Source organism: Myotis lucifugus, unplaced genomic scaffold (assembly GCF_000147115.1).
Source record: "Myotis lucifugus unplaced genomic scaffold, Myoluc2.0 scaffold_414, whole genome shotgun sequence".
In the NCBI taxonomy this organism is placed as follows: Eukaryota; Metazoa; Chordata; class Mammalia; order Chiroptera; family Vespertilionidae; genus Myotis; species Myotis lucifugus.
Window position 1 is genome coordinate 662,849 of NW_005871462.1, and position 10,587 is coordinate 673,435.

Here is a 10,587-nt window from a genome sequence, read left to right on the forward strand (position 1 = left end):
TCCTACATTGATGTTTCTCTCTCTCTCTCTCTCTCTCTCTCTCTGCCTCTCCTCTCCCTTCCACTCTCTCTAAAAATCAATGGGGGGGGGGATATTCTTGGTGAAAATTAACAAAAAGAAAATAATTGAGGTAAAAGATGTAGATAAATAATGACAATAATATCTATAATTTATTGAGTTCTTATTGTAATTAAAGGCATTTTGGTACCTCAGAAAGATGGCATTAGCAGTAATCATATTATTAGATGAACATACAATAAGGCACATGGAGAGTGAACTGTTACATCAATATAAAGCATCAGGTCATAACATAAGATTGTTTGAGATGAAAACACATGTTTAATTGATTATTATGAAATGAAAGAGGTATGGAGGTTATCAAAGAAAATACCTTAAATGTCTTTAGTTATTTTGGAAGGCTGATATGAGAGAAGAAATTGATTTATATCCCAAAATTTGGATAAGAGAATTAGAACCAGTGAGTAGAATATAAACAAGAGATAGAAACATTACTGCTAAATTTTAAAAAGTCTGAATGATTACACAACTTAAAATAAAACTGGGTTAAATGAGTAAGTCACTGGCATTGGCATGACTACTAGATCATATAAGATTGCCAAGCAATGTTGAAATCAAAAGGTGATGCATATTCCAGTCGGCATGGATCAGTGATTGACCATCAACCCATGAACAGGATGTTACGGTTCGATTCTCAGTCAGAGTTGCAACCTCTACCCCCAGTGGGGGACATGCAGAAGGCAGCTGATTTATGATTCTCTCTCATCATTGATGTTTCTTTCTCTCTCCCCCATCCTCTCTGAAATCAATAAAAATATATTTAACTGTTAAAAGGTGATGACTAGCTCAGATGACATTTGACTGTTTATTGAATGCTGCTTTTGCCTCCTTCTTCAGATAAAACACCAGCTGCATGGAAGCAGAAAACCACACAGAAGTGTCACAATTCCTGCTCCTGGGTCTCTCAGATGATCCCAAACTGCAGCCCCTCCTTTGTGGAGTGTTCCTGTCCATGTACATGTTCACTGTGCTTGGAAACCTGCTCATCATTGTGGCCATCAGCTCTGATGCCCACCTCCACTCCCCATGTATTTCTTTCTCTCCAACCTGTCCTTTGTTGACATCTGTTTCACCTCCACCACGGTCCCAAAGATGCTGGTGAATGTCCAGGCACAGAGCAAAAGCATTACCTACATTGGGTGCCTCATTCAGGTGTATTTTTTAATGATTTTTGCTGGAATGGACACCTTACTCCTGACTGTGATGGCCTATGACCGGTATGTGGCCATCTGCCACCCCCTGTACTACATGGTCATCATGAACCCACGCTTCTGTGGCATTCTGGTTCTGATATCTTGGTTCATCATGTTCTGGGTCTCCCTGCTTCATATTCTACTGATGAGGAGGCTGACCTTCTGTGTCGGCACTGAAATCCCACATTTCTCCTGTGAACTGGCTCAGATCCTCAAGGTGGCCTGCTCTGACACCCTCATCAATAACATTGTCTTGTATGTGTCTGCTGCCCTCCTGGGTGTGCTTCCTCTCACAGGAATTCTGTTTTCTTACTCCAAGATTGTCTCCTCTTTAATGAGAATGTCCTCTGCAGGAGGGAAATATAAAGCATTTTCCACCTGTGGGTCTCACCTCTCTGTGGTCTCCTTGTTCTATGGGACAAGCCTGGGGGTCTACCTCAGTTCTGCTCTGACCCATTCTTCCCTACAAAACTCAGTTGCCTCAGTCATGTACACCGTGGTCACCCCCATGCTGAACCCCTTCATCTACAGCCTGAGGAACAAGGATGTGAAGGGGGCCCTGAGAAGGCTCCTAAAACTAGCAGCATCATGTCTGTGATGGATCACTGGCCTCAGAACTAAGTGTCATTGTGTATCCAAAGGTAAATGTTTCAAATTTAAATATCTGGTTCTTATTTCTCCTAAATGATATGGTTTATTTCTTCTATTTTCAAAGCATGTGTGATTTCGCTTTTGCTTATTTTTGTATTAGTTTCTTCTCATCAACTCCCTCAGAAATTCCTTTTTCACTTTTCTTCCCTATATTCCCTGTGTGGACAGCATTCCTCCAGCTGTTCTGAAGATTTTTTTTACTTTAAATTTGAATCACTTATCATATCAAGTGTTAACTTAGTTCCCCAAAATGTTGTCCTCATATGTTTGTGAGCTTCACCTTAACTGGATTGTATGCCTTTTTTGCCAGAAGAATGGAATGAAAATTATACAATAATCAGAACAAGGTGCTTACAATATCAGGACTCTACCTGTTTCTTCACATAAATGATTTAATTTCATCTTAGAAATATTTCTTTGAGATATTTTCTCTCATTCACTTCACTTTTCAAAAGAAGGAACTGAGATTGAGTTGGACTACAACCAGGCTAGCTGACTTCGCTCTCCTACCTATCACAAGAGCAGTGATGTGATTTTCTACTTCAAAGTAGGGATCTAGCTTTGAAAGATGGTTTCTTCAAAAGACGTACAGGAATGTATTGCCTCAAAAACTGAGAAGTGTCATTCTTTGTTATCCTTTCTTTCATCCATCTTCCTTCCTTTCCTTTTTTATTTGACTTATATTTCCCATTATTGCAATTTTGAGATACATGCTCTAAGATCCAAAAACATGTAATAATGAGTATAATAAAGTAAGAGTTGTTTCCTCACATGATACAATTTGTTTCTGGAACTCTCTTGTGGTGCATCAGAAATATTAGTTATAGATATGTGGAACATGTTTAGAACCTACTTCATTTGGGGGGACGAATGTTGATAGATTTGAGTCTGCAAGGAAGCATGGAGTGGTACATGCTGTCAACTTTCCTCCCACGTTCCCTGGGACCCTCTCACCATCTCTATTGCATGACTGCCAACATCCAGCACCAGCTGGAACCTACTTTGCCCAATAGGTGAGAGCAGAAGTGACAGGGAATTGTGTTATATCAGAGACAGCTCTTTTAAAAAAAATCTATATTTTTATTGATTTCAGCGAGGAATAGAGAGGGAGGGAGAGGTAGAAACATCAATGATGAAAGAGAATCATGGATCAGCTGCCTCCTGCATGCACCCTACTGTGGATCAAGTCCACAACTTGGGCATGTGCCCTGACTGGAAATCAAACAATAACCTCCTGGTTCACAGGTCAATGCTCAACCACTGTACCACACCAGCCAAGCCATAGACAGCTCTTAAAGGAGAGGTGTGGGGTTACCATACCTCTCATTCCTTAGTTGGGATAATGCTGAGAATTGGATTTTGTACCATTTCCCAGAATTTCTCCACAGGATGATCAATCAGCTCATTCACTCTTGTAACTGACTTATTGCAAACTTTGTTGGATGTATGTTCTTCTCTTACTCACTGTCCTCTTTCCTACCCATGTTCCTTGCTCCCTCCAATAAAGTGCTTGCACATGAATACCTGGCTGGGCATCTCCTTCTGCAGGAACAAAAAATAACACAGGTGATAATTGTTAAAATGGTCCTGTAACAAAGTAAAACACTAGGTTTCTGAGGCTGTCTTCCTTTCAGCCTGCATTTCCCCCAGGGTCTTCAGGCTAATTAGTAGCTCCTGCTATAGATATGCTAATTCATGAGGAATTCTGCTTGAGACTTGAGTTTTTGGAAAAACGGCCAGAAGGTGCCTCTCCCGAGGAGGTGGGGAAATATGTGCAAAATAGTGAGTGTTTATCAAGCATCAGCAGGACTCAGCAGAGAGATTTAGAGATTTCTTGGTCTTCCTCAGATCCCTGCAGGTTCCTAAAGAAGTATGCTGTCCTGAATCACCACTTGTCTCCCCTCCCACCCCCACTTTCCCTTCCCTGATTTAAAAGAATCCTTACCTTGGGGCTGGGGAAAATGGATTTGAGAAACCTCTAAGGTCCCCATTTTCTCAATTGGGCAACTTCTTGATCTGGTTGTCAAATAAAAGGGGAGAGGGGAGATAGTGAACACTAAAAAGCTATTTAGGACATTCTTGCAAGAGCAAAATGTTTATATGAACTGATTTTGAAGGATGGAACAACAAATCATATAACTAAGGCTCAGATCATTTAATTACTTTGGTGTAGGGCAGTGATGGCGAACCTATGACAATGTGTCAGAGGTGACACGTGAACTCATTTTTTGGTTGATTTTTCTTTGTTAAATGGCATTTAAATATATAAAGTAAATATCAAAAATATAAATCTTTGTTTTACTATGATTGCAAATATCAAAAAATTTCTATATGTGACACAGCACCAGAGTTAAGTTAGGGTTTTTCAAAATGCTGACACGCGGAGCTCAAAAGGTTCGCCATCACTGGTGTAGGGCAAAAGGAAAAGAAAAACTAAAATGACTAACTCAGGGGGTGACAAAAGTGACCTGAAGAGTGGAGATTTCTCACCTGAAAACATGTGTGCAGCTATATGTTAGTGAATGTTGAGAGTGGAAACAAGAAGAGAGTTAAGTAGGATGTCTGCCAGCACACAGTTAAAGCTCCTTCTACTAGTAGACATCACCTACTTCTGCACATGGGCCACGAAGTCTCAATCGCACTGTACATGCGTGCCCACACATGGTATTTTGTGGAAGAGCCACACTCAAGGGGCCAAAGAGCCGCATGTGGTTCTCGAGCCACAGTTTGCCAACCACTGCCCTAGGGTTTCAAATTTTAAAAAGAATAAGTATTTTTTTTAGTTTTTTTATTAAATCTTTATTGTTCAAATTATTACAGTTGTTCCTCTTTTTTCCCCCCATAGCTCCCCTCCACCCGGTTCCCACCCCACCCTCTGCCCTTACTCCCCCCACCCCCATTGTCATCATCCATGGGTGTACGATTTTTGTCTAGTCTCGTCCGCAACCCCCACACCCCTTTCCCCCTGAGAATTGTCAGTCCACTCCTTTTCTATGCCTCTGATTCTATTATATTCACCAGTTTATTCTATTCATCAGATTTTTTATTCACTTGAATTTTAGATTCACTTGTTGATAGATATGTATTTGTTGTTCATAATTTTTATCTTTACCTTTTTCTTCTTCTTCCTCTTCTTAAAGAATACGCTTCAGCATTTCATATAATACTGGTTTGGTGGTGATGAACTCCTTTAGTTTTTCCTTATCTGTGAAGCTCTTTATCTGACCCTCAATTCTGAATGATAGCTTTGCTGGATAAAGTAATCTTGGTTGTAGGTTCTTGCTACTCATCACTTTGAATATTTCTTGCCACTCCCTTCTGGCCTGCAGAGTTTCTGTTGAGAAATCAGCTGACAGTCGTATGGGTACTCCCTTGTAGGTAACTGACTGTTTTTCTCTTGCTGCTTTTAAGATTCTCTCTTTGTCTTTTGCTCTTGGCATTTTAATTATGATGTGTCTTGGTGTGGTTCTCTTTGGATTCCTTTTGTTTGGGGTTCTCTACGCTTCCTGGACTTGTAAGTCTATTTCTTTGACCAGGTAGGGGAAGTTTTCTGTCATTATTTCTCCAAATAGGTTTTCAATATCTTGCTCTCTCTTTTCTTCTGGCATCCCCATAATTCAGATGTTGGTACGCTTGAAGCTGTCCCAGAGGCTCCTTACACTATCTTCATATTTTTGGATTCTTTTTTCTTTTCCGGTTGGGTGTTTTTTGCTTCTTCGTATTTCAAATCTTTGACTTGATTCTTGCGATCCTCTAGTCTGCTGTTAGAACTCTGTATAATATTCTTTATTTCAGTCAGTGTATGCTTAATTTCTAATTGGTCCTTTTTCATATCCTCAAGTGTCTCACTAGATTTCTTGAGGGTCTCATTAAATTTATCAGTGGTTTCAAGAAAATTCTTGAAAAGCCTTATAACCGTGGTTTGGAACCTAGATCCAGTAGTTTGCTTTCCTCCATTTCTGTCATTTGTAACCTGTTTCTTTGTCTCCGCATTTTTTATGCTTCCCTGTGTTGATAGAGTGGCTTTCTGTGCTAGGTGTCCTATAGGGCCCAGTGGCTCAGCCTCCCCAATTACCTGAGGTGGACACTATTGGTGCACCCTTTTGAGAGCTTTGTGCACAGTCTTGTTGTAGTTAAGCCTTGATTGTTGTTGGTATCACTGGGAGGAATTGACCTCCAGGCCAATTGGCTGTGAGATTCAGCTGTGTCTACAGTGGGAGAACTTCTGTGCTGGAGACACCCTTCTGGGGCAATACTTGCTTCACTGGGGCTTTGGTATTCACTGAGTCTACCCCCTGAGTGTGTCCCTTATGGATCTGAGGAGTTGTAATCTGGATGGTCCCACTCTGACCACTGGGTACACTGGCTCTTGGATCTCTAAGGAGGTGCTAATTTAGCCTCTTCCTGAGGCTACCCAGCAGGATCTACGGAGAGATCTGCAGATTCCTCTTCCTTGTTTGGGGTTTGGAGGAGCCCAGATGAGGCCCAGCTGTGAAGCAATGCAAGCTGCTGTGGGGCCTTGGGCCTTCTTTTGGATGTTCTGGGTCTCTCTTACCCAGCTGCAGTTTGTTAGGTAATTTTAGATTGCAAAGGGCCAGGCCATTCATATGCAAAAGCCTCAGCACACAGTTTGGGTGGGGCGGAGTCTCAGGGAATCAACAGGGCGGAGCAAGCAGCTATGGATGATCCTCAGCCCTGCCTTAAGAGGCCATGGGTCTCAGTGTCCCAATAGTCGCTGCCAGCACCTCTGAGAGAAAGCCACCCTCTAGTTCCGCCTGATGCCAGACAGTCCAGTTTCTCCCCGTATGAGTCTGGGTCTCCAGAGACTCTCCCAGAACTAAAGTTCAGAGCAGTCGGGAGCTTGTGTCTCCCTCCCGATTGAAAAAGACAACCGCGTCCTCAGTTGCCCTTTCTTTCCCTGGGTGCCTCCATACCTCAGCACTTTACTTCGCACCTCCTCTGAGTCTCAGTGTGCTTTTCTCTTTCCTTCTAGTTGTAGACTTTCCACTCAGCCAGCCTTCCTGTGGTTCTGGATGATGTCTGTTTTGTCTTTTAGTTGTATTTTTGAAGTGGTTGTGTGAGGCAGCAATTTCAGGTGTTTACCTATGCCGCCATCTTGGTTTCTCCTCTGAATACATATTTTTAAAGTATGATTCTATATCCATGAAGATTTTCTATGGGGAACTCCCTACTGCCCCAAATTTCAATACTTCATCTCCTCTCCTTGAATTTTCCCATCTCTGAATCCAACACTGGGTTTGTAATTTGTAGAACATTGCTGACTATTTGAAAAACTAGCTTGAAATTGTCTTTAAAATCTCCCCAAAATAATTTTATTAGTAAGAAGATATCCCAAGTTAACTTCCTTGCCAAGCAGACTCTGAGACAGCAATTAGCATGCAGGATGTTAGGCAGGCAGTGCTCCTGGAATCAACACCTGTGGCCCAGCAGATGTGTAGTCATGAATTTGGCCTCACTTACAAAGAGATATGACCTTAATCCCAGGCCTGGGGGTAACCATTAAGCCCTTTAAATTTCTCTAGTGATAGGATTGATGGGTTTTTTGTGGTGGGCCCGATCAACCTTACCTTATATTTTATGCTAATGAGGTGATTCAAGATGAGGATTGGTCATGCCAAAAAGACTAACCAGGTAAATCAAGGGGTGGGGCTTTAGGCCAAATGATGTCAGCCAACCTGTGGGGAGGAAAGCTGGAAATTGTGTTCAACCAAATGGGCAATAATTCAATTTATCACACCTAGGTAACAAAGCCTCATTAAAAACTCTATACACAGAAGCTCAGTGGTGCTACCTGGTGGCAATACTCTGAGCAATTTGTCACATTGTGACCAGGAGGAGGTAATGGATCAAAACTTCATGAGGAGAGGACAAGAAGCTTCACATATAGGATGCTTCGGATATTCCCTATGTGTACCTTCCTTTCACTAGTCCTAATTTGTATTCCATTGCTGTAATCAAACTGTAACCATATGTATAGCACTATCCTAAGTTCTGTGGCTCATGCTGGTGATTCTTCAACTTGAGGAAATGCCCTCATTCTGAGTCACTTGAGAAAATTATTGAATGTGAGGGAGACCCTGAGTTTGTGGCTCATCGGTATGAAGTGGGGGTGGCCTTGGGGACTTCTGAACTTGTGGCTGGTGTCTTAAGTCAAAACAGTCTTGCAGGGACTGTTCCCTCACACTCTGTGGTTATGCAAACTCTTTGTAACAAGGAAGGGCAGTGGAAGAAGTCAAGCCAAGTTGAAGCCCATCAGAGGCCTCCTAAAATCACCAGGAAGGTCTGGGTTGAGGATGATCCTTTAGAGTTGGCTGATATTGGTGACCAGATGCCAAATGTCATGGCATGTGAGATGCTTCAGAAGGAGGCATGACCTTGGTTACCGTGGCTCTCTGCAGCTGAGGCAGATCCCTATGGGGGCTGATGCTGAGGGCTAAGTGACACACCCAACAGTTGGAACAACATGTCCCTTATAATTAAAAGGATATCTTTTGTTTGCATTGTGGTGAAATCACCTAACATAAAATTTACCATCTTAAACATTTTAAGTGTTGCGTTCAATAGTATTAAGTACATTCACATTGCTGTGAAACCATCACCAACATTCATCTCGGGAACTCTTTTTATCTTGCAAAATAAAACTCTTTATTTCCCAAATAAATACTAACTCCCTATTCTCTGGCAACCAAAATTCTACTTCATGTCTCTATGAATCTGATTACTTTAGGTGCCTCATATAAGTGGAATTATACTGTATTTGTCCTTTCATGTTGGGCTACGTAATTGATGGACATGTTAGATAGAATGGAGGGAAACTATCAGGAAAATTAGGAATTATACATCCAGTTTCCTAGGAAAGTCCCGATTATTCTCAAGAATACAAAGAAGATCATGAATGAGCAAAAACATGGATAAATAGAGAAGAATCATGAAGAAACTATGGAAAGAATAAATAACAAGAAAGAGAGAGCTACGATTTTTTTAATAATAGAAACAAGACTGCTCATGACCAAGAGTCCTGGGTAATGCATAAGGAAAGTGAGAAGGGCATATAATCCTGCAGGGGCTATGATTTAAGTAGGGAGTCCAAAACCATCTCCCAATTCCATTGCAGCTGTGCTAAGAAGGTAAAGGTTGTAAACAGAAAGCGGAGAGCCATATAGGTACCTATGCATTGTGTGACCGCAGAGTCAGAATTTCTTGTTGCACATGTTTGATTTTACTGCTTTTTCCAGTCTATGAACCAAAAATGATAGCACAAGTATAGGGATCAGACTATTCTTCTGATCATCCTCCATAGGGCCCTCTTGATGTCTCTGTTCCTCAGGCTGTAGATGAAGGGGTTCAGCATGGGGGTGACCACAGTGTACATCACTGAGGCCACCGCATCCCTCCTGGGGGAAGATGACACAGCAGAACTGAGGTACACACCAAGGCCTGTTCCATAAAATAAGCAAACAACTGACAAGTGAGAGCCGCAGGTGGAGAAGGCTTTATATTTTGAACCTGATGATGGGATTCTCAGAATGGAGGACACAATTCTATAGTAAGAGAAAAGGATCCCTGACAGTGGGACACCACCAAAGATGGCTCCAATAAAGTAGATCAATATGTCATTGGTGGAGGTGTCAGAACAGGCAAGGTTGAAGAGTTGAGAAGGGTCACAAAAGAAATGAGGGATTTCCACATCTGCACAGAAGCTAAGTTGTGACACCATCAAGTAGTGCAGTTGAGAGTCCAAAAGGCTGATGAAAAATGACAGCAGGACCAACAAGCCACAGAGGCGGGGGCTCATGATGACCAGGTAGTGTAGGGGCTGACAAATGGCCACCAACCGGTCATAGGCCAGCGCAGCCAGGAGTATATTATCCAAACATCCAAAAAGAGTAAAAACAGTACCTTGAATTAGGCAGCCTGCATAGGTGATGGATTTGCTGTGTGTCTGGAGGTTCACCAGCATCTTGGGAACTGTCGTGGTGCTGAAACTGATGTCAGCCAAGGACAAATTGGAAAGGAAGAAGTACATCGGTGTGTGGAGGTGGGAGTCAGAGATGACAGCCAGGATCATGAGTAGGTTCCCGAGCATGGTCACCAGGTACATGGACAGGAACAGCCCAAACAGAAGAGGCTGCACTTCTGGATCATCTGAGAGTCCCAAGAGGAAGAATTCTGAGCCACCTGTTTGATTCTGTGGTTCTATGCATATAGGACACATTTTGAAAAAGAAGAGAGTGCTAAATAAATGAAAAAAGTGTAGAGGCATCCATATTTTGGACTCAAGCAATTCACAAATAGTTACACTTGAGGACCATATAACTTCCTCACTCATTACCTTCAGCAACATGTCTGAGTTATTGACTCTTTTTAGAACTCTTTGCTTATTGATGTCTGGGCTACTCATCTGTTTCTATATACACTTTAGAATCACTGGGTCAAGAATATTAGAGAAGAATGGACATTTTGAGATAACAAATCCATGAACAGAAAAAATGTCAGCCTTCTACTTTTGAAGGAAAAATATGGAATGAGAAATATTCTTTTATAGGACAAACATTATATTTGAGAGACACTAAGAAGCAGTTGAAAATACTTTATCTCATCCAAATGCAGTGTAAGAAATTTTCTTAATTTGGAATATAGTCTA

At 41.7% G+C, this 10,587-nt stretch overlaps 2 protein-coding genes across 2 annotated transcripts; one reads left to right on the top strand and one right to left on the bottom strand.

Annotated features, from left to right (window-relative positions):
* The first annotated feature begins 931 nt into the window (after nucleotides 1-931).
* On the top strand, nucleotides 932-1,869 carry LOC102438865 (olfactory receptor 7D4-like). Its single transcript, XM_014467782.1, is given in 2 exon segments — nucleotides 932-1,097; nucleotides 1,100-1,869. Coding segments are annotated over 2 exon segments (936 nt in total).
* Nucleotides 1,870-9,213: 7,344 nt separating this feature from the next.
* On the bottom strand, nucleotides 9,214-10,206 carry LOC102419444 (olfactory receptor 18-like). The gene has a single exon (XM_023743816.1). The coding sequence runs from the start codon at nucleotides 10,204-10,206 to the stop codon at nucleotides 9,214-9,216; it is 993 nt and encodes a 330-aa protein (XP_023599584.1).
* Nucleotides 10,207-10,587: the final 381 nt, after the last annotated feature.

What these genes read in the sequence shown, in the direction of transcription:
- LOC102419444 (XM_023743816.1), bottom strand. Translation starts at nt 10,206, where the DNA reads ATGCCTCTACACTTTTTTCATTTATTTAGCACTCTCTTCTTTTTCAAA.